The following is a 24511-nucleotide window of genomic DNA, read 5'->3' as shown; positions in this document are numbered from 1 at the left end:
ATTTACAGGGTCTCCAGAGATTTAATATTTACGGGGACTCCCCAGGAGTTGAATATTTACAGGGTCTCCCCAGGAGTTTAATATTTACAGGATTCCCAGGAGTTTAATATTTAAAGGTTCTCCCCAGGAGTTTAATATTTACATGGTCTCCCCAGGAGTTTAATATTCACAGGGTCCCCAGTAGTTTAATATTTACAAGGTCCCCAGGAGTTTAATATTTACAGGATCGCCCCAGGAGTTTAATATTTACAGGATCTCCCCAGGAGTTTAATATTTACAGGGTCACCAGAAGTTTAATAATTACAGGGTCCCCATGAGTTTAATATTTGCAGGATCGCCCTAGGAGTTTAATATTTACAGGATCTCCTCAGGAGTTTTATATTTACAGGGTCTCCCCAGGAGTTTAATATTTACAGGATTGAACCAGGAGTTTAATATTTACAGGGTCCCCAGATTTTTAATACTTACAGGGTCCCCAGGATTTTAATATTTACAGGGTCCCCAGGTGTTTAATATTTTCAGGGTCCCTAGGATTTTAATATTTACAGGGTCCCCAGGAGTTTAATATTGACAGGATCTCCGCAGGTGTTTAATATTTACAGGGTACCCAGGAGTTTAATATTTACTGTGTCGCCCCAGGAGTTTAATATTTACCGAGTCTCCAGGAGCTTAATATTTAGAGGGTGTCTCTCGGAGTTTGATATTTACAGTGTCAAGTTCCATTGCAGTTTAATATTTACAGGTTCTCCCCAGTCGTTAATATTTCCTGGGTCTCCCCAAAAGTTTCATATTTACAGGGTCTCGAAGAGTTTAATATTTACAGGGTCTCCAGGAATTTAATATTTACGGGGACTCCCCAGGAGTTGAATATTTACAGGGTCTCCCCAGGAATTTAATATTTGCAGGATTCCCAGGAGTTTAATATTTACAGGTTCTCCCCAGGAGTTTAATATTTACATGGTCTCCCCAGGAGTTTAATATTTACAAGGTCCCCAGAAGTTTAATATTTACCAGGTCCCCAGGAGTTTAATATTTACAGGATCGCCCCAGAAGTTTAATATTTACAGGATCTCCCCAGGAGTTTAATATATACAGGGTCCCCAGGAGTTTAATATTTACAGCATCTCCCCAGGTGTATAATATTTACAGGATCTCCTCAGGAGTTTTATATTTACAGGGTCTCCCCAGGAGTTTAATTATTACTGCGTCCCCAGGAGTTTAATATTTACAGGGTCTGCAGGAGTTTAATTTTTACTGCGTATACACAGCTGTTTAATAATTACAGCATCCCCAGGAGTTTAATATGTACACGGTCCCCAGGAGTTTTATATTTATAGGATCTCCGCAGCTGTTTAATATTTACAGGGTCCCCAGGCGTTTAATATTTGCATGGTCCCCAGGAGTTTAATATTTACAGGGTCACCTCAGGAGTTTAATATTTACAGCGTCTCCAGGAGCTTAATATTTACAGTGTCAAGGTCCCCAGAAGTTTAATATTTACAGGATCTCCCCAGGAGTTTAATCTTTACATGGTCACCAGGAGTTTAATAATTACAGATTACCCAGCAGTTGTTTATTTACAGGGTCTCCCAAGGAGATTAATATTTACAGAGTCCCCAGGAGTTAATATTTACAAGGTCTCTCAAGGAGTTTAATATTTACAGGAACTCCCCAGGAGTATAATATTTACAGGGTCCCCAGGAGTTTAATATTTACAGGCTCCCTAGGAGTTTAATATTTACAGGATTGAACCAGGAGTTTAATATTTACAGGGTCCCCAGGTTTTTAATACTTACAGGTTCCCCAGGATTTTAATATTTGCAGGGTCCCCAGGTTTTTAATATTTACAGGGGACCCAGGATTTTAATATTTACAGGGTCCCCAGGAGTTTAATATTTACAGGATCTCCGCAGGTGTTTAATATTTACAGGGTACCCAGGAGTTTAATATTTACTGTGTCGCCCCAGGAGTTTAATATTTACCGAGTCTCCAGGAGCTTACAGGGTCTCTCTAGGTGTTTAATATTTACAGTGTCAAGTTCCATTGCAGTTTAATATTTACAGGTTCTCCCCAGTAGTTAATATTTACTGGGTCTCCCCAAGAGCTTCATATTTACAGGGTCTCCAGGAATTTAATATTTACAGGGTCTCCAGGAATTTAATATTTATGGGACTCCCCAGGAGTTTAATATTTACAGGTTCTTCCCAGTAGTTAATATTTACTGGGTCTCCCCAAGAGCTTCATATTTACAGGGTCTCCAGGAATTTAATATTTACAGGGTCTCCAGGAATTTAATATTTATGGGACTCCCCAGGAGTTTAATATTTACAGGGTCTCCAGGAATTTAATATTTACGGGGACTCCCCAGGAGTTGAATATTTACAGGGTCTCCCCAGGAATTTAATATTTGCAGGATTCCCAGGAGTTTAATATTTACAGGTTCTCCCCAGGAGTTTAATATTTACATGGTCTCCCCAGGAGTTTAATATTTACAAGGTCCCCAGGAGTTTAATATTTACAGTATCTCCTCAGGAGTTTTATATTTACAGGGTCTCCCCAGGAGTTTAATAATTACTGCGTCCCCAGGAGTTTAATATTTACAGGGTCCGCAGTAGTTTAATATTTACAGCGTCTCCCCAGCTGTTTAATCATTACAGCATCCACAGGAGTTTAATATTTACAGGTGCTCCACACGTGTTTGATATATCCAGGGTCTCCCCAGGAGTTTAATATTTACAAGATCCCCAGGAGTTTAATATTTACAGGCTCACCCCAGGATTTTAATATTTACAGAGTACCCAGGAGTTTAATAGTTACAGGGTCTCCCCAGAAGTTTAATATTTACAGGTTCTCCTCAGCTGTTTAATAATTACAGCGTCCCCAGGAGTTTAATATTTACAGTGTCTCCCCAGGATTTTAATATTTACAGTGTCTCCCCAGCTGTTTAATAATTACAGCATCCACAGGAGTTTAATATTTACAGGTGCTCCACAGGTGTTTGATATATCGAGGGTCTCCCCAGGAGTTTAATATTTACAAGATCCCCAGGAGTTTAATATTTACAGGCTCACCCCAGGATTTTAATAATTACAGCGTCCCCAGGAGTTTAATATTGACAGTGTCTCCCCAGGAGTTTAATACTTACAGAGTCCCCAGGAGCTTAATATTCACAGGGTCTCCCCAGGAATTTAATATTTACAGTGTCAAGTTCCCCAGCAGTTTAATATTAACGGGGTCTCCCCAGGAGTTTTATATTACCGGGTCTCCCCAGAAGTTTAATATTTACAGGCTCACCCGAGGAATTTAATATTTACAGGATACCCAGGAGTTTAATATTTACAGGGTCTGCCCAGGAGTTTAATATTTACAGGGTCACCCCAGCTGTTTAATAATTACAGGGTCCCCAGGAGTTTAATATTTACAGGGTACCCAGGAGTTTAATATTCACAGGATCTCCCCAGGAGTTTAATATTTACAGGGTCCCCAGAAGTATAATAATTACAGGATCTCCCCAGGAGTTTAATATTTACAGTATCTCCTCAGGAGTTTTATATTTACAGGGTCTCCCCAGGAGTTTAATAATTACTGCGTCCCCAGGAGTTTAATATTTACAGGGTCCGCAGTAGTTTAATATTTACAGCGTCTCCCCAGCTGTTTAATAATTACAGCATCCACAGGAGTTTAATATTTACAGGTGCTCCACAGGTGTTTGATATATCCAGGGTCTCCCCAGGAGTTTAATATTTACAAGATCCCCAGGAGTTTAATATTTACAGGCTCACCCCAGGATTTTAATATTTACAGGTTACCCAGGAGTTTAATATTTACAGGTTCTCCTCAGCTGTTTAATAATTACAGCATCCCCAGCAGTTTAATATTTACAGGGTCTCCCCAGGAGTTTTATATTACCGGGTCTCCCCAGAAGTTTAATATTTATAGGGTCCCCAGGTGTTTAATATTTACAGGGTCCCCAGGAGTTTAATATTTATAGGATCTCCGCAGGTGTTTAATATTTACAGGGTCCCCAGGAGTTTAATATTTACAGTGTCGCCCCAGGAGTTAATATTTACCGAGTCTGCAGGAGCTTAATATTGACAGGGTCTCCCGAGGAGTTTAATATTTACAGTGTCAAGTTCCATTGCAGTTTAATATTTACAGGTTCTCCCCAGTAGTTAATATTTACTGGGTCTCCACAAGAGTTTCATATTTACAGGGTCTCCAGGAATTTAATATTTACAGGGTCTCCAGGAATTTAATATTTATGGGACTCCCCAGGAGTTTAATATTTACAGGGTCTCCAGGAATTTAATATTTACGGGGACTCCCCAGGAGTTGAATATTTACAGGGTCTCCCCAGGAATTTAATATTTGCAGGATTCCCAGGAGTTTAATATTTACAGGTTCTCCCCAGGAGTTTAATATTTACATGGTCTCCCCAGGAGTTTAATATTTACAAGGTCCCCAGGAGTTTAATATTTACAGTATCTCCTCAGGAGTTTTATATTTACAGGGTCTCCCCAGGAGTTTAATAATTACTGCGTCCCCAGGAGTTTAATATTTACAGGGTCCGCAGTAGTTTAATATTTACAGCGTCTCCCCAGCTGTTTAATCATTACAGCATCCACAGGAGTTTAATATTTACAGGTGCTCCACACGTGTTTGATATATCCAGGGTCTCCCCAGGAGTTTAATATTTACAAGATCCCCAGGAGTTTAATATTTACAGGCTCACCCCAGGATTTTAATATTTACAGAGTACCCAGGAGTTTAATAGTTACAGGGTCTCCCCAGAAGTTTAATATTTACAGGTTCTCCTCAGCTGTTTAATAATTACAGCGTCCCCAGGAGTTTAATATTTACAGTGTCTCCCCAGGATTTTAATATTTACAGTGTCTCCCCAGCTGTTTAATAATTACAGCATCCACAGGAGTTTAATATTTACAGGTGCTCCACAGGTGTTTGATATATCGAGGGTCTCCCCAGGAGTTTAATATTTACAAGATCCCCAGGAGTTTAATATTTACAGGCTCACCCCAGGATTTTAATAATTACAGCGTCCCCAGGAGTTTAATATTGACAGTGTCTCCCCAGGAGTTTAATACTTACAGAGTCCCCAGGAGCTTAATATTCACAGGGTCTCCCCAGGAATTTAATATTTACAGTGTCAAGTTCCCCAGCAGTTTAATATTAACGGGGTCTCCCCAGGAGTTTTATATTACCGGGTCTCCCCAGAAGTTTAATATTTACAGGCTCACCCGAGGAATTTAATATTTACAGGATACCCAGGAGTTTAATATTTACAGGGTCTGCCCAGGTGTTTAATATTTACAGGGTCACCCCAGCTGTTTAATAATTACAGGGTCCCCAGGAGTTTAATATTTACAGGGTACCCAGGAGTTTAATATTCACAGGATCTCCCCAGGAGTTTAATATTTACAGGGTCCCCAGAAGTATAATAATTACAGGATCTCCCCAGGAGTTTAATATTTACAGTATCTCCTCAGGAGTTTTATATTTACAGGGTCTCCCCAGGAGTTTAATAATTACTGCGTCCCCAGGAGTTTAATATTTACAGGGTCCGCAGTAGTTTAATATTTACAGCGTCTCCCCAGCTGTTTAATAATTACAGCATCCACAGGAGTTTAATATTTACAGGTGCTCCACAGGTGTTTGATATATCCAGGGTCTCCCCAGGAGTTTAATATTTACAAGATCCCCAGGAGTTTAATATTTACAGGCTCACCCCAGGATTTTAATATTTACAGGTTACCCAGGAGTTTAATATTTACAGGTTCTCCTCAGCTGTTTAATAATTACAGCATCCCCAGCAGTTTAATATTTACAGGGTCTCCCCAGGAGTTTTATATTACCGGGTCTCCCCAGAAGTTTAATATTTATAGGGTCCCCAGGTGTTTAATATTTACAGGGTCCCCAGGAGTTTAATACTTACAGAGTCCCCAGGAGCTTAATATTCACAGGGTCTCCCCAGGAATTTAATATTTACAGTGTCAAGTTCCCCAGCAGTTTAATATTAACGGGGTCTCCCCAGGAGTTTTATATTACCGGGTCTCCCCAGAAGTTTAATATTTACAGGCTCACCCGAGGAATTTAATATTTACAGGATACCCAGGAGTTTAATATTTACAGGGTCTGCCCAGGAGTTTAATATTTACAGGGTCACCCCAGCTGTTTAATAATTACAGGGTCCCCAGGAGTTTAATATTTACAGGGTACCCAGGAGTTTAATATTCACAGGATCTCCCCAGGAGTTTAATATTTACAGGGTCCCCAGAAGTATAATAATTACAGGATCTCCCCAGGAGTTTAATATTTACAGTATCTCCTCAGGAGTTTTATATTTACAGGGTCTCCCCAGGAGTTTAATAATTACTGCGTCCCCAGGAGTTTAATATTTACAGGGTCCGCAGTAGTTTAATATTTACAGCGTCTCCCCAGCTGTTTAATAATTACAGCATCCACAGGAGTTTAATATTTACAGGTGCTCCACAGGTGTTTGATATATCCAGGGTCTCCCCAGGAGTTTAATATTTACAAGATCCCCAGGAGTTTAATATTTACAGGCTCACCCCAGGATTTTAATATTTACAGGTTACCCAGGAGTTTAATATTTACAGGTTCTCCTCAGCTGTTTAATAATTACAGCATCCCCAGCAGTTTAATATTTACAGGGTCTCCCCAGGAGTTTTATATTACCGGGTCTCCCCAGAAGTTTAATATTTATAGGGTCCCCAGGTGTTTAATATTTACAGGGTCCCCAGGAGTTTAATATTTATAGGATCTCCGCAGGTGTTTAATATTTACAGGGTCCCCAGGAGTTTAATATTTACAGTGTCGCCCCAGGAGTTAATATTTACCGAGTCTGCAGGAGCTTAATATTGACAGGGTCTCCCGAGGAGTTTAATATTTACAGTGTCAAGTTCCATTGCAGTTTAATATTTACAGGTTCTCCCCAGTAGTTAATATTTACTGGGTCTCCACAAGAGTTTCATATTTACAGGGTCTCCAGGAGTTTAATATTTACAGGGTCTCCAGAGATTTAATATTTACGGGGACTCCCCAGGAGTTGAATATTTACAGGGTCTCCCCAGGAGTTTAATATTTACAGGATTCCCAGGAGTTTAATATTTAAAGGTTCTCCCCAGGAGTTTAATATTTACATGGTCTCCCCAGGAGTTTAATATTCACAGGGTCCCCAGTAGTTTAATATTTACAAGGTCCCCAGGAGTTTAATATTTACAGGATCGCCCCAGGAGTTTAATATTTACAGGATCTCCCCAGGAGTTTAATATTTACAGGGTCACCAGAAGTTTAATAATTACAGGGTCCCCATGAGTTTAATATTTGCAGGATCGCCCTAGGAGTTTAATATTTACAGGATCTCCTCAGGAGTTTTATATTTACAGGGTCTCCCCAGGAGTTTAATATTTACAGGATTGAACCAGGAGTTTAATATTTACAGGGTCCCCAGATTTTTAATACTTACAGGGTCCCCAGGATTTTAATATTTACAGGGTCCCCAGGTGTTTAATATCTTCAGGGTCCCTAGGATTTTAATATTTACAGGGTCCCCAGGAGTTTAATATTGACAGGATCTCCGCAGGTGTTTAATATTTACAGGGTACCCAGGAGTTTAATATTTACTGTGTCGCCCCAGGAGTTTAATATTTACCGAGTCTCCAGGAGCTTAATATTTAGAGGGTGTCTCTCGGAGTTTGATATTTACAGTGTCAAGTTCCATTGCAGTTTAATATTTACAGGTTCTCCCCAGTCGTTAATATTTCCTGGGTCTCCCCAAAAGTTTCATATTTACAGGGTCTCGAAGAGTTTAATATTTACAGGGTCTCCAGGAATTTAATATTTACGGGGACTCCCCAGGAGTTGAATATTTACAGGGTCTCCCCAGGAATTTAATATTTGCAGGATTCCCAGGAGTTTAATATTTACAGGTTCTCCCCAGGAGTTTAATATTTACATGGTCTCCCCAGGAGTTTAATATTTACAAGGTCCCCAGAAGTTTAATATTTACCAGGTCCCCAGGAGTTTAATATTTACAGGATCGCCCCAGAAGTTTAATATTTACAGGATCTCCCCAGGAGTTTAATATATACAGGGTCCCCAGGAGTTTAATATTTACAGCATCTCCCCAGGTGTATAATATTTACAGGATCTCCTCAGGAGTTTTATATTTACAGGGTCTCCCCAGGAGTTTAATTATTACTGCGTCCCCAGGAGTTTAATATTTACAGGGTCTGCAGGAGTTTAATTTTTACTGCGTATACACAGCTGTTTAATAATTACAGCATCCCCAGGAGTTTAATATGTACACGGTCCCCAGGAGTTTTATATTTATAGGATCTCCGCAGCTGTTTAATATTTACAGGGTCCCCAGGCGTTTAATATTTGCATGGTCCCCAGGAGTTTAATATTTACAGGGTCACCTCAGGAGTTTAATATTTACAGCGTCTCCAGGAGCTTAATATTTACAGTGTCAAGGTCCCCAGAAGTTTAATATTTACAGGATCTCCCCAGGAGTTTAATCTTTACATGGTCACCAGGAGTTTAATAATTACAGATTACCCAGCAGTTGTTTATTTACAGGGTCTCCCAAGGAGATTAATATTTACAGAGTCCCCAGGAGTTAATATTTACAAGGTCTCTCAAGGAGTTTAATATTTACAGGAACTCCCCAGGAGTATAATATTTACAGGGTCCCCAGGAGTTTAATATTTACAGGCTCCCTAGGAGTTTAATATTTACAGGATTGAACCAGGAGTTTAATATTTACAGGGTCCCCAGGTTTTTAATACTTACAGGTTCCCCAGGATTTTAATATTTGCAGGGTCCCCAGGTTTTTAATATTTACAGGGGACCCAGGATTTTAATATTTACAGGGTCCCCAGGAGTTTAATATTTACAGGATCTCCGCAGGTGTTTAATATTTACAGGGTACCCAGGAGTTTAATATTTACTGTGTCGCCCCAGGAGTTTAATATTTACCGAGTCTCCAGGAGCTTACAGGGTCTCTCTAGGTGTTTAATATTTACAGTGTCAAGTTCCATTGCAGTTTAATATTTACAGGTTCTCCCCAGTAGTTAATATTTACTGGGTCTCCCCAAGAGCTTCATATTTACAGGGTCTCCAGGAATTTAATATTTACAGGGTCTCCAGGAATTTAATATTTATGGGACTCCCCAGGAGTTTAATATTTACAGGTTCTTCCCAGTAGTTAATATTTACTGGGTCTCCCCAAGAGCTTCATATTTACAGGGTCTCCAGGAATTTAATATTTACAGGGTCTCCAGGAATTTAATATTTATGGGACTCCCCAGGAGTTTAATATTTACAGGGTCTCCCCAGGTGTTTAATATTTATGGGACTCCCCAGGAGTTGAATATTTACAGGGTCTCCCCAGGAGTTTAATAATTACAGGATCTCCCCAGGTGTTTCATATTTACAGGATCTCCTCAGGAGTTTTATATTCACAGGGTCTCCCCAGGAGTTTAATAATTACTGCGTCCCCAGGAGTTTAATATTTACAGGGTCCCCAGGAGTTTAATATTTACAGGTTCTCCCCAGCTGTTTATTAATTACAGCGTCCCCAAGAGTTAAATATTTACAGGGTCTCCCCAGGAGCATAATATTTACAGGGTCCCCAGGAGTTTAATATTTACAGGCTCACCCGAGGAATTTAATATTTACAGGATACCCAGGAGTTTAATATTTACAGGGTCTGCCCAGGAGTTTAATATTTACAGGGTCACCCCAGCTGTTTAATAATTACAGGGTCCCCAGGAGTTTAATATTTACAGGGTACCCAGGAGTTTAATATTCACAGGATCTCCCCAGGAGTTTAATATTTACAGGGTCCCCAGAAGTATAATAATTACAGGATCTCCCCAGGAGTTTAATATTTACAGTATCTCCTCAGGAGTTTTATATTTACAGGGTCTCCCCAGGAGTTTAATAATTACTGCGTCCCCAGGAGTTTAATATTTACAGGGTCCGCAGTAGTTTAATATTTACAGCGTCTCCCCAGCTGTTTAATAATTACAGCATCCACAGGAGTTTAATATTTACAGGTGCTCCACAGGTGTTTGATATATCCAGGGTCTCCCCAGGAGTTTAATATTTACAAGATCCCCAGGAGTTTAATATTTACAGGCTCACCCCAGGATTTTAATATTTACAGGGTACCCAGGAGTTTAATATTTACAGGGTCTCCCCAGGAGTTTTATATTACCGGGTCTCCCCAGAAGTTTAATATTTATAGGGTCCCCAGGTGTTTAATATTTACAGGGTCCCCAGGAGTTTAATATTTACAGGATCTCCGCAGGTGTTTAATATTTACAGAATCCCCAGGAGTTTAATATTTACAGTGTCGCCCCAGGAGTTAATATTTACCGAGTCTGCAGGAGCTTAATATTGACAGGGTCTCCCGAGGAGTTTAATATTTACAGTGTCAAGTTCCATTGCAGTTTAATATTTACAGGTTCTCACCAGTAGTTAATATTTACTGGGTCTCCACAAGAGTTTCATATTTACAGGGTCTCCCCAGGAGTTTAATATTTACAGGGTCTCCAGAGATTTAATATTTACGGGGACTCCCCAGGAGTTGAATATTTACAGGATCTCCCCAGGAGTTTAATATTTACAGGATCCCCAGAAGTATAATAATTACAGGATATCCCCAGGTATTTAATATTTACAGTATCTCCTCAGGAGTTTTATATTTACAGGGTCTCCCCAGGAGTTTAATAATTACTGCGTCCCCAGGAGTTTAATATTTACAGGGTCTGCAGTAGTTTAATATTTACAGGGTCTCCCCAGCTGTTTAATAATTACAGCGTCCCCAGGTGTTTAATATTTACAGGTGCTCCACAGGTGTTTGATATATCCAGGGTCTCCCCAGGAGTTTAATATTTACAGGTCGCCCCAGGAGATTAATTTTTACAGGGTCTCCCCAGGAGTTTAATATTTATAGTGTCTCCCCAGGAGTTTAATATTCACTGGATCCCCAGGAGTTTAATATTTACACGTTACCCAGGAGTTGTTTATCTACAGGGCCTCCCCAGCTGTTTAATAATTACAGGGTCCCCAGGAGTTTAATATTTACAGGATCTCCCCAGGTGTTTAATATTTACAGGATCTCCCCAGGTGTTTAATATTTACAGGATCTCCTCAGGAGTTTTATATTCACAGAGTCTCCCCAGGAGTTTAATAATTACTGCGTCCCCAGGAGTTTAATATTTACAGGGTCCCCAGGAGTTTAATATTTACAGGGTCACCCCAGCTGTTTAATAATTACAGCGTCCCCAGGAGTTTAATATTTACAGGGTACCCAGGAGTTTAATATTCACAGGATCTCCCCAGGAGTTTAAAATTTACAGGGTCCCCAGGAGTTTAATAATTACAGGGTCCCCAGAACTTTAATATTTACAGGGTTCCCAGGAGTTTAATATATACAGGATCTCCCCAGGAGTTTAATATTTACAGGGTCCCCAGAAGTATAATAATTACAGGATCTCCCCAGGAGTTTAATATTTACAGTATCTCCTCAGGAGTTTTATATTTACAGGGTCTCTCCAGGAGTTTAATAATTACTGCGTCCCCAGGAGTTTAATATTTACAGGGTCCGCAGTAGTTTAATATTTACAGCGTCTCCCCAGCTGTTTAATAATTACAACATCCACAGGAGTTTAATATTTACAGGTGCTCCACAGGTGTTTGATATATCCAGGGTCTCCCCAGGAGTTTAATATTTACAAGATCCCCAGGAGTTTAATATTTACCGGGTCTCCCTAGAAGTTTAATATTTACAGGGTCTCCCCAGGAGTTTAATATTTACAGGGTCCCCAGAAGTTTAATATTTACCGGGTCCCCAGCAGTATAATATTTACAGGATCACCCCAGGAGTTTAATATTTACAGGGTCACCAGAAGTTTAATATTTACCGGGTCCCCAGCAGTATAATATTTACAGGATCACCCCAGGAGTTTAATATTTACAGGGTCACCAGAAGTTTAATATTTACCGGGTCCCCAGCAGTATAATATTTACAGGATCGCCCCAGGAATTTAATATTTACAGTGTCAAGTTCCCCAGCAGTTTAATATTTACAGGGTCTCCCCAGGAGTTTAATATTTACAGGGTCTCCCCAGGAGTTTAATATTTACAGGGTCCCCAGGAGTTTAATATTTACAGGATCGCCCCAGGAGTTTAATATTTACAGGATCTCCCCAGGAGTTTAATTTATACAGGGTCCCCAGGTGTTTAATATTTACAGGATCGCCCCAGAAGTTTAATATTTACAGCATCTCCCCAGGTGTTTAATATTTACAGGATCTCCTCAGGAGTTTTATATTTACAGGGTCTCCCCAGGAGTTTAATAATTACTGCATCCCCAGGAGTTTAATATTTACAGGGTCTACAGGAGTTTAATTTTTACAGCGTATGCCCAGCTGTTTAATAATTACAGCGTCCCCAGGAGTTTAATATTTACAGAGTCCCCAGGAGTTTAATATTTACAGGATCTCCTCAGGAGTTTTATATTTACAGGGTCTCCCCAGGAGTTTAATAATTACTGCATCCCCAGGAGTTTAATATTTACAGGGTCTACAGGAGTTTAATTTTTACAGCGTATCCCCAGCTGTTTAATATTTACAGCGTCCCCAGGAGTTTAATATTTACAGAGTCCCCAGGAGTTTAATATTTACAGGATCTCCACAGCTGTTTAATATTTACAGTGTCCCCAGGAGTTTAATATTTGCAGGGTCCCCAGGAGATTAATATTTACAGGGTCACTCCTGGAGTTTAATATTTACAGAGTCTCCAGGAGCTTAATATTTACAGTGTCAACGTCCGCAGAAGTTTAATATTTACAGGATCTCCCCAGGAGTTTAATCTTTACATGGTCAACAGGAGTTTAATAATTACAGATTACCCAGCTGTTGTTTATTTACAGGGTCTCCCAAGGAGATTTATATTTACAGAGTCCCCAGGAGTTAATATTTACAAGGTCTCCCCAGGAATTTAATATTTACAGGAATTCCCCAGGAGTATTAAATTTACAGGGTCCCCAAGAGTTTAATATTTAAAGGCTCCCCTGGAGTTTAATAGTTACAGGATCAAACCAGGAGTTTAATATTTACAGGGTCCCCAGGTGTTAAATATTTACAGGGTCCCCAGGATTTTAATATTTACAGGGTCCCCAGGTGTTTAATATTTACAGTGTCTCCCCAGGAGTTTAATATTTACAGGGTCTCCCCAGCTGTTTTATAATTACAGCGTCCACAGGAGTTTAATATTTACAGGTGCTCCACAGGTGTTTGATATATCCAGGGTCTCCCCAGGAGTTTAATATTTACAAGATCCCCAGGAGTTTAATATTTACAGGCTCACCCCAGGATTTTAATAATTACAGCGTCCCCAGGAGTTTAATATTTACAGAGTCCCCAGGAGCTTAATATTCACAGGGTCTCCCCAGGAATTTAATATTTACAGTGTCAAGTTCCCCAGCAGTTTAATATTTACAGGGTCTCCCCAGGAGTTTTATATTACCGGGTCTCCCCAGAAGTTTAATATTTACAGGGTCTCCCCAGGAGTTTAATATTTACAGGGTCCCCAGAAGTTTAATATTTATCGGGTCCCCAGCAGTATAATATTTACAGGATCGCCCCAGGAGTTTAATATTTACAGAGTCACCAGAAGTTTAATATTTACCGCGTCCCCAGCAGTATAATATTTACAGGATCGCCCCAGGAGTTTAATATTTACAGTGTCAAGTTCCCCAGCAGTTTAATATTCACAGGGTCTCCCCAGGAATTTAATATTTACAGTGTCAAGTTCCCCAGCAGTTTAATATTTACAGGGTCCCCAGGAGTTTAATATTTACAGGATCTCCCCAGGTGTTTAATATTTACAGGATCTCCTCAGGAGTTTTATATTTACAGGGTCTCCCCAGGAGTTTAATAATTACTGCATCCCCAGGAGTTTAATATTTACAGGGTCTACAGGAGTTTAATTTTTACAGCGTTTCCCCAGCTGTTTAATAATTACAGCGTCCCCAGGAGTTTAATATTTACAGGGTCCCCAGGAGTTTAATATTTACAGGATCTCCGCAGCTGTTTAATATTTACAGGGTCCCCAGGAGTTTAATATTTGAAGGGTCCCCAGGAGATTAATATTTACAGGGTCACTCCTGGAGTTTAATATTTACAGAGTCTCCAGGAGCTTAATATTTACAGTGTCAAGGTCCGCAGAAGTTTAATATTTACAGGATCTCCCCAGGAGTTTAATCTTTACATGGTCAACAGGAGTTTAATAATTACAGATTACGCAGCAGTTGTTTATTTACAGGGTCTCCCAAGGAGATTAATATTTACAGAGTCCCCAGGAGTTAATATTTACAAGGTCTCCCCAGGAATTTAATATTTACAGGAATTCCCCATGAGTATTAAATTTACAGGGTCCCCAAGAGTTTAGTATTTAAAGGCTCACCTGGAGTTTAATAGTTACAGGATCGAACCAGGAGTTTAATATTTACAGGGTCCCCAGGTGTTTAATATTTACAGGGTCCCCAGGATTTTAATATTTACAGGGTCCCCAGGTGTTTAATATTTACAGGGTCCCCAGGATTTTAATATTTACAGGGTCCCCAGGAGTTTAATATTTACAGGATCTCCGCAGGTGTTTAATATTTACAGGGTCCCCAGGAGTTTAATATTTACAGTGTCGCCCCAGGAGTTTAATATTTACCGAGTCTGCAGGAGCTTAATATTTACAGGGTCTCCCGAGCAGTTTAATATTTACAGTGTCAAGTTCCATTGCAGTTTAATATTTGCAGGTTTTCCCCAGTAGTTTAATATTTACAGGATTCCCAGGAGCTTAATATTTACAGGTTCTCCCCAGGAGTTTAATATTTACATGGTCTCCCCGGGAGTTTAATATTCACAGGGTCCCCAGAAGTTTAATATTTACCGGGTCCCCAGGAGTTTAATATTTACAGGATCGCACCAGGAGTTTAATATTTACAGGATCTCCCCAGGAGTTTAATATTTACGGGGTCACCAGAAGTTTAATAATTACAGGGTCCCCATGAGTTTAATATTTACAGGATCGCCCTAGGAGTTTAATATTTACAGGGTCTCCCCAGGTGTTTAATAATTACAGCGTCCCCAGGAGTTTAATATTTACAGGTGCTCCACAGGTGTTTGATATATCAAGGCTCTGCCCAGGAGTTTAATATTTACAAGTTCCCCAGGAGTTTAAATTTACAGGCTCACCCCAGGAATTTAATATTTACAGGGAACCCAGGCGTTTAATATTTACAGGGTCTCTCCATAAGTTTAATATTTACTGGGTCTCCCCAGCTGTTTAATAATTACAGCGTCCCCAGGAGTTTAATATTTACAGGAACCCCAGGAGTTTAATATTTACAGGATCTCCGCAGCTGTTTAATAATTACAGGATCCCCAGGAGTTTAATATTTACAGGGTCCCCAGGAGTTTAATATTTACAGGATCTCCGCAGGTGTTTAATATTTACAGGGTCCCCAGGAGATAAATATTTGCAGGGTCCCCAGGAGTTTAATATTTACCGAGTCTCCAGGAGCGTAATATTTACATGGTCTCCATTGGAATTTAATATTTACAGTGTCAAGTTCCATTGCAGTTTAATATTTACAGGTTCTCCCCAGTAGTTAATATTTACTGGGTCTCCCCAAGAGTTTCATATTTACAGGGTCTCCAGGAGTTTAATATTTACAGGGTCTCCAGGAATTTAATATTTACAGGGTCTCCCCAGGAGTTTAATAATTACAGGTTACCCAGTAGTTGTTTACTTACAGGGTCTCCCAAGGAGATTAATATTTACAGAGTCCCCAGGAGTTAATATTTACAAGGTCTCCCCAGGATTTTAATATTTACAGGAACTACCCAGGAGTTTGATATTTACAGCGTCGCTAGGAGTTTAATATTTACAGGCTCCCCAGGTGTTTAATATTTACGGGGTCCCCAGGAGTTTAATATTTACAGTTTCCCCAGGAGTTTAATATTTACAGGGTCTCCCAGGAGTTTAATATTTACAGGGTCACCCCAGGAGTTTAATATTTACAAAGTATTTGGTGCTTAATATTTACAGGGTCTGCCCAGGAGTTTAATATTTACAGGGTCTCCAGGAGTTTAATATTTGCAGGGTCCCCAGGAGTTTAATATTTACAGGGTACCCAGGAGTTTAATATTTACAGTGTCGCCCCAGGAGTTTAATATTTACCGAGTCTCCAGCAGCTTAATATTTACAGGGTCTCCCTCGGAGTTTAATATTTAGTGTCAAGTTCCATTGCAGTTTAATATTTACAGGTTCTCCCCAGTAGTTAATATTTCTGGGTCTCCCCAAGAGTTTCATATTTACAGTGTCTCCAGGAGTTTAATATTTACAGAGTCTCTCCAGGAGTTTAATTTTTACAGAGTCCCCAGGAGTTTAATATTTACAGGGTCACCAGGAGTTTAATATTTACAGGGTCCCCAGGAGTTTAATATTTACAGAGTCCCCAGGAGTTTAATATTTACAGGGTCTCTCCAGGAGTTTAATATTTACAGAGTCCCCAGGAGTTTAATATTTACAGGGTCTCTCCAGGAGTTTAATATTTACAGAGTCCCCAGGAGTTTAATATTTACAGGGTCTCTCCAGGAGTTTAATATTTACCGTGTCTCCCCAGGAGTTTAATATTTACAGGGTCTCCCCCGGAGTTTAATATTTACAGGGTCTCCCCAGGCGTTTAATATTTACAGAGTCTCCCCAGGAGTTTAATATTTACAGGTTCTCCCCAGGAGTTTAATATTTACATGGTCTCCCCAGGATTTTAATATTTACAGGAACTACCCAGGAGTTTAATATTTACAGCATCGCCAGGAGTTTAATATTTACAGGCTCCCCAGGTGTTTAATATTTACGGGGTCCCCAGGAGTTTAATATTTACAGTTTCCCCAGGAGTTTAATATTTACAGGGTCTCCCCAGGAGTTTAATATTTACAGGGTCCCCAGGAGTTTAATATTTACAGAGTCTCCCCAGGAGTTTAATATTTACATGGTCTCCCCCGGAGTTTAATATTTACTGGGTCTCCCCAGGCGTTTAATATTTAAAGGGTGTCCATGAGTTTAATAATTACAGGATCCCCAGGAGTTTAATATTTACAGGGTCCCCAGGAGTTTAATATTTACAGGGTCACCAGGAGTTTAATATTTACAGGGTCCCCAGGAGTTTAATATTTACAGGGTCCCCAGGAGTTTAATATTTACAGGGTCCCCAGGAGTTTAATATTTACAGGGTCTCTCCAGGAGTTTAATATTTACAGAGTCCCCAGGAGTTTAATATTTACAGGGTCTCTCCAGGAGTTTAATATTTACAGAGTCCCCAGGAGTTTAATATTTACAGGGTCTCCCCCGGAGTTTAATATTTACAGGGTCTCCCCAGGCGTTTAATATTTACAGAGTCTCCCCAGGAGTTTAATATTTACAGGTTCTCCCCAGGAGTTTAATATTTACATGGTCTCCCCAGGATTTTAATATTTACAGGAACTACCCAGGAGTTTAATATTTACAGCATCGCCAGGAGTTTAATATTTACAGGCTCCCCAGGTGTTTAATATTTACGGGGTCCCCAGGAGTTTAATATTTACAGTTTCCCCAGGAGTTTAATATTTACAGGGTCTCCCCAGGAGTTTAATATTTACAGGGTCCCCAGGAGTTTAATATTTACAGAGTCTCCCCAGGAGTTTAATATTTACATGGTCTCCCCCGGAGTTTAATATTTACTGGGTCTCCCCAGGCGTTTAATATTTAAAGGGTGTCCATGAGTTTAATAATTACAGGATCCCCAGGAGTTTAATATTTACAGGGTCCCCAGGAGTTTAATATTTACAGGGTCACCAGGAGTTTAATATTTACAGGGTCCCCAGGAGTTTAATATTTACAGGGTCCACAGGAGTTTAATATTTACAGGGTCTCTCCAGGAGTTTAATATTTACAGAGTCCCCAGGAGTTTAATATTTACAGGGTCTCTCCAGGAGTTTAATATTTACAGAGTCCCCAGGAGTTTAATATTTACAGGGTCTCTCCAGGAGTTTAATATTTACAGAGTCCCCAGGAGTTTAATATTTACAGGGTCTCTCCAGGAGTTTAATATTTACAGGGTCTCTCCAGGAGTTTAATATTTACAGGGTCTCTCCAGGAGTTTAATATTTACAGAGTCCCCAGGAGTTTAATATTTACAGGGTCACCAGGAGTTTAATATTTACAGGGTCCCCAGGAGTTTAATATTTACTGGGTCTCTCCAGGAGTTTAATATTTACAGAGTCCCCAGGAGTTTAATATTTACAGGGTCTCCCCCGGAGTTTAATATTAACAGGGTCTCCCCAGGCGTTTAATATTTACAGAGTCTCCCCAGGAGTTTAATATTTACAGGTTCTCCCCAGGAGTTTAATATTTACATGGTCTCCCCAGGATTTTAATATTTACAGGAACTACCCAGGAGTTTAATATTTACAGCATCGCCAGGAGTTTAATATTTACAGGCTCCCCAGGTGTTTAATATTTACGGGGTCCCCAGGAGTTTAATATTTACAGTTTCCCCAGGAGTTTAATATTTACAGGGTCTCCCCAGGAGTTTAATATTTACAGGGTCCCCAGGAGTTTAATATTTACAGAGTCTCCCCAGGAGTTTAATATTTACATGGTCTCCCCCGGAGTTTAATATTTACTGGGTCTCCCCAGGCGTTTAATATTTACAGAGTCTCCCCAGGAGTTTAATATTTACAGGGTCTACCCAGGAGTTTAATATTTACAGGGTCACCAGGAGTTTAATATTTACAGGGTCTCCCCAGGATTTTAATATTTACAGGGCCTCCCCATGAGTTTAATATTTACAGAGTCTCCCCAGGAGTTTAATATTTACAGGGTCACCAGGAGTTTAATATTTACAGGGTCTCCCCAGGATTTTAATATTTACAGGGCCTCCCCATGAGTTTAATATTTACAGAGTCTCCCCAGGAGTTTAATATTTAGAGGGTCTCCCCAGGAGTTTAATATTTACGTGGTCTCCCCAGGAGTTTAATATTTACAGGGTCTCCCCAGGAGTTTAATATTTACATTGTCACCCCAGGAGTTTAATATTTACAGGGTCTCTCCAGGATTTTAATATTTACAGGGCCTCCCCATGAGTTTAATATTTACAGAGTCTCCCCAGGAGTTTAATATTTAGAGGGTCTCCCCAGGAGTTTAATATTTACGTGGTCTCCCCAGGAGTTTAATATTTACGTGGTCTCCCCAGGAGTTTAATATTTACATTGTCACCCCAGGAGTTTAATATTTACAGGGTCTCTCCAGGAGTTTAATATTTAGAGGGTCTCCCCAGGAGTTTAATATTTACAGGGTCTCCCCAGGAGTTTAATATTTACGTGGTCTCCCCAGGAGTTTAATATTTACGTGGTCTCCCCAGGAGTTTAATATTTACGTGGTCTCCCCAGGAGTTTAATATTTACAGGGTCTCCCCAGGAGTTTAATATTTACAGGGTCTCTCCAGGAGTTTAATATTTACAAGGTCCCCAGGTGTTTTATATTTTTAGGGAGTCCCCAGGATTGTAACATTTGCGCAGCGACAGTTAACGCTGTCTCCCGGTGCTATCGGCACGGTAATGAATTAGTGTGTTATCGCGGCGGCTGCATGGACCCGCATGAAATCGGCCACTTCTTTATGCCCCGCTCCGGCATCGCTCGCTCCGCTCCTCTGCGCTCGGCGATGATCAATGTCCACATCGCTTCGTGACCGTCCCGGAATGATAAATTGCCTCGCGCCCCACCAACTAACACTTGCCAATGCCAATGACGGCTGTTGCTGTCGGTTCCAACTCGACAGGCTGCTGTCCCAGCCAGATTTAAAGGCAAGCTGTTCGAGATACTTTTTGGTTAGCCAAATTTCACCCAGTTTGCAGTTATGTTGTATCTTCGTTGTGCCTCAGCTATCACTGATTGCTGGGTTTCCCTTTCCTTTGGCATCCATTGCTCCCCCTGCTTTAGTTTGCTCCATTTGCAGCGCTCAACATTTTCCACCAAGCATGGGCTCAGTGTTGACAGGGGGTCGCCTCCTGTAACTTCGCCATCTGAGTATGGTGTGCAGAAGACAACGGCGCCATCATACAGCCAGGCAGAGGCATCGGGAGAGGAAGAGAGAGAGGCTGCCCCTGGGAGAGGCACCTGCACTGGGAGAGGCCCATGGAGAGACCCATGGCGAGGTCCCTGCACTGGGAGAGGCCCATGGAGAGGCCCCTGCACTGGGAGAGTCCCATGGAGAAGCTCATGGAAAGACCCATGCACTGGGAGAGGCCCATGGAGAGGCCCATGGAGAGGTCCCTGCACTGGGAGAGGCCCATGGAGAGGCCCATGCCCATGCACTGGGCAAGCCCCATGGAGAGGCCCATGGAGAGGTCCCTGCACTGGGAGAGGTCCATGGAGAGGCCCATGGAGAGGTCCCTGCACTGGGAGAGGCCCATGGAGAGGCCCATGCCCATGCACTGGTCGAGCCCCATGGAGAGGCCCATGGAGAGGTCCCTGCACTGGGAGATGCCCACGGAGAGGTCCCCACACTGGGAGAAGCCCATGGAGAGGTCCCTGCACTGGGAGAGCCTCATGGAGAGGCCCATGGAGAGGTCCCTGCACTGGGAGAGTCCCATGGAGAGGCCCATGCCCATGCACTGTGAGGGGCCCATGGAGAGGCCCATGGAGAGCTCCCTGCACTGGGATAGGCCCATGGAGAGGTCCCCACACTGGGAGAAGCCCATGGAGAGGTCCCTGCACTGGGAGAGCTCCATGGAGAGGCCCATGGAGAGGTCCCTGCACTGGGAAAGTCCCATGGAGAGGCCCATGGAGAGGCCCATGCCCATGCACTGTGAGGGGCCCATGGAGAGGCCCATGGAGAGGTCCCTGCACTGTGAGGGGCCCATGGAGAGGTCCCTGCACTGGGAGAGGCCCATGGAGAGACCCATGAAGCCCATGCACTGGGAGAGGCCCATGGAGAGGCCCATACCCATGCACTGGGAGAGGCCCATCGAGAGGTCCCTGCACTGGGAGAGGCCCATGGAGAGGTCCCTGCACTGGGAGAGGTCCATGGAGAGTCCCATGGAGAGGCCCATGCCCATGCACTGGGAGAGGCCCTTAAAGAGGCCTATGGAAAGGCCCATTCACTGTGAGAGGCAAATGGAGAGGCCCATGGAGAGGTCCCTGCACTGGGAGAGGCCCATGGAGAGACCCATGAAGCCCGTACATTGGGAGAGGCCCATGGAGAGGCCCATACTCATGCACTGGGAGAGGCCCATGGAGAGGTCCCTGCACTGGGAGAGGCCCATGGAGAGGCCCATGGAGAGGTCCATGCACTGGGAGAGGCCCATGCACGGAGAGGCCCATGGAGAGGCCCATGCACTGGGAGAGGCCCATGGAGAGGTCCCTGCACTGGGAGAGGCCCATGGAGAGGCCTATGGAGAGGCCCATGGAGGGACCCATGAAACCCGTGCACTGTGAGAGACCCATGGAGAGGCTCGTGCACCAATTAAACACAAGGGCATACAAAGTGGTCAAAACTGGTGGGAGGACAGATGACTGGGAAGCTTTTAAAAGTCAGCAAAGAATGACTAAAAAATGATTAAGAAAGGGAAAATAGACTGTGAAAGTAAACTAGCATGAAATATAAAAACAGATATCAAGAGTTTCTATCGGTATATAAAAAGGAAAAGAGTGGCTAAAGTAAATGTTGGTCCCTTAGAGGACGAGACCTGGAATTAGTAATGGGGAACACGGAGATGGCAGAAACTCTGAACAAATATTTTGTATCGGTCTTTACGGTAGAGGACACAAACAATATCCCAACAGTGGATCGTCAAGGGGCTATAGCGGGGGAGGAACTTAACACAATCACTAAAGAGGTAGTACTCAGTAAGATAATGGGACTAAAGGTGGATAAATCCCCTGGACCTGATGGCTTGCATCTTAAGAAAAGTAGCGGAAGGGATAGTGGATGCATTGGTTGTAATTTACCAAAATTCCGTGGATTCTGGGGAGGTCCCAGCAGATTGGAAAAGGAGGCAGACAAAAAGCAGGAAACTATAGACCAGTTAGCCTAATATCTGTGGTTGGGAAAATGTTGGAGTCCATTATTAAAGAAGCAGTAGCAGGACATTTGGAAAAGCATAATTCGGTCAGGCAGAGTCAGCATGGATTTATGAAAGGGAAGGCATGTTTGACAAATTTGCTGGAGTTCTTTGAGGATGTAATGGATAAAGGGGAACCAGTGGATGTGGTTATTTGAACTTCCAAAAGGCATTTGACAAGGTGCCACATAAAAGGTTACTGCACAAGATAAAAGTTCATGGGGTTGGGAGTAATATATTAGCATGGATAGAGGATTGGCTAACTAACAGAAAACAGAGAGTCAGGATAAATGGTTCATTCTCGGGTTGGCAATCAATAACCAGTGGGGTGCCGCAGGGATCAGTGCTGGGACCCCAACTATTTACAATCTATATTAACAACTTGGAAGAAGGGACCGAGTGTAACGTAGCCAAGTTTGTTGATGATACAAAGATGGGAGGAAAAACAATGTGTGAGGAGGATACAAAAAACCTACAAAAGGACATAGACAGGCGAAGTGAGTGGGCAAAAATTTGGCAGATGGAGTTTAATGTTGGAAAGTGTGAGGTTATGCACTTTGGCAGAAAAATCGAAAAGCAAGTTATTATTTAAATGGTGAAAAATTGCAAAGTGCTGCAGTACAGCGGGACCTGGGGGTACTTGTGCATGAAACCAAAAGTTTAGTATGCAGGTACAGCAAGTGATCAGACAGGCCAATGAAATCTTGGCCTTTATTGCAAAAGGGATGGAGTATAAAAGCAGGGAAGTCTTGTTACAGTTATACAGGGTATTGGTGAGGTCACACCTGGAATACTGCGTACAGTTTTGGTTTCCATATGTAAGAAAGGATATACTTGCTTTGGAGGCAGTTCAGAGAAGGTTCACTAGGTTGATTCTGGAGATGAAGGGGTTGACTTATGAGGAAAGGTTAAGTAGGTTGGGCCTATACTCATTGGAATTCAGAAGAATGAAAGGTGATCTTATCGAAATATATAAGATTATGAGGGGGCTTGACAAGGTGGATGTAGAGAGGATGTTTCCACTGATGGGTGGGACTAGAACTATGGGACATAATCTTAGAATAAGGGGCCGCCCGTTTAAAACTGCGATGAGGAGAAATTTCTTCTCTCAGAGGGTTGTAAATCTATGGAATTCACTGCCTCAGAGAGCTGTGGAAGCTGGGACATTGAATAAATTTAAGACAGAAATAGACAGTTTCTTAAACGATAAGGGAATAAAGGGTTATGAGGAGCAGGCAGGAAAGTGGACCTGAGTCCATGATCAGATCAGCCATGATCATATTAAATGGCGGAGCAGGCTCGAGGGGCCGAATGGCCTACTCCTGCTCCTATTTCTTATGTTCTTATGGAGAGGACCACGCTCCAAGGAACAGAGAGAGGAACAGACAGAGGCAGATGGTCAGGTGCAGGAAGAGGCACAGACCAGGAGGATGCAGAGGGACAGCAACAGGAGGACCACCATCAGGAGGTCCATGAGGATGTGGGCAGAGGCAGCCGATTACACAGAGGTGCCAATAGAGGGCAGTCCACAGCCAGGGTGTTTCGCCAACACTCTTCCCACATCTACTTCTCTGAGGAGCAGTGTGTCCGAAGGCTGTGATTTATAAAAGTCGTGGTGACGGAGCTGTGCCCCATCTGTTCCAGCCAGACCTTGAGCCTCAAGGTGAGGACGGCTCTGACACTGGCAGTGAAGGCCAATGGATCTTTCCAGGGAGCCACAGCAGGCATCTCAAACATCGCCCAGTTTGCCGCCCATTACTCCATTCATGACGTATTCCAGGATCACTCTGGACTGCAAAGATAACTCCCAGCTACTATTCTCTACTGCTAACCGTCTCCTTAAACCCCGCTCCCCCGTCTCCACCACACTCACCTCCAACAACAAGTGCGAGGAGCTCATGGACTTCTTTGTCTCAATGGTCGAGACTATCCGACCTGCTGCCTCTGCCACTTTCCTTCCTTCCCCGAGCGCATCGGACAAAACTTCTTATAAAGATCCCCCTGCCCTGGCCCTAAACTTGTATCTACCTCCAGTTTTTCTCCGATCTCCCCTCTTGACCTCTCCCAGCTCATCTTGTCCTTGAGACCCACTTCCTGCTCCCTTGAACCTATTACCCTTCTTCTTGGACGGTCCCTTGTATCAAGGATGACTTGCGTCCACGCCAAAAAGGGATGAGTTCACACGTGTTTCAATGAAGAACCTAATATTCCAGATCCCGAACTGCATATTGAAGGGTGGAAGATGCCTGTGCGTGAATTGTTTTAACGTGTGGTGACCGTTGCACACCAGCCACCAC

The 24511-nt window shown here is 42.2% G+C and overlaps 1 protein-coding gene across 1 annotated transcript; it reads left to right on the top strand.

Annotated features, from left to right (window-relative positions):
• Positions 1-20298: 20298 nt before the first annotated feature.
• Positions 20299-24018, top strand: LOC139250682 (uncharacterized). The gene is made up of 2 exons (XM_070873059.1): positions 20299-21434; positions 23859-24018. Exons 1-2 carry the CDS (start codon positions 20299-20301, stop codon positions 24016-24018), a joined length of 1296 nt encoding a protein of 431 aa, XP_070729160.1.
• The last annotated feature ends 493 nt before the right edge of the window (positions 24019-24511 follow it).

This window comes from Pristiophorus japonicus, unplaced genomic scaffold, assembly GCF_044704955.1.
Source record: "Pristiophorus japonicus isolate sPriJap1 unplaced genomic scaffold, sPriJap1.hap1 HAP1_SCAFFOLD_410, whole genome shotgun sequence".
In the NCBI taxonomy this organism is placed as follows: domain Eukaryota; kingdom Metazoa; phylum Chordata; class Chondrichthyes; family Pristiophoridae; genus Pristiophorus; species Pristiophorus japonicus.
The sequence above is the reverse complement of the archived record's forward strand: the minus strand, read 5'-3'. Positions and strand labels throughout refer to the sequence as shown.

Coding starts and splice junctions, on each gene's coding strand:
- LOC139250682 (XM_070873059.1), top strand. CDS start 20,299: ATGGCGAGGTCCCTGCACTGGGAGAGGCCCATGGAGAGGCCCCTGCAC. Junction 21,435..23,858: donor ATGGAGAGGCCCATGGAGAG/GTCCATGCACTG, acceptor CATCTGTTCCAG/CCAGACCTTGAGCCTCAAGG.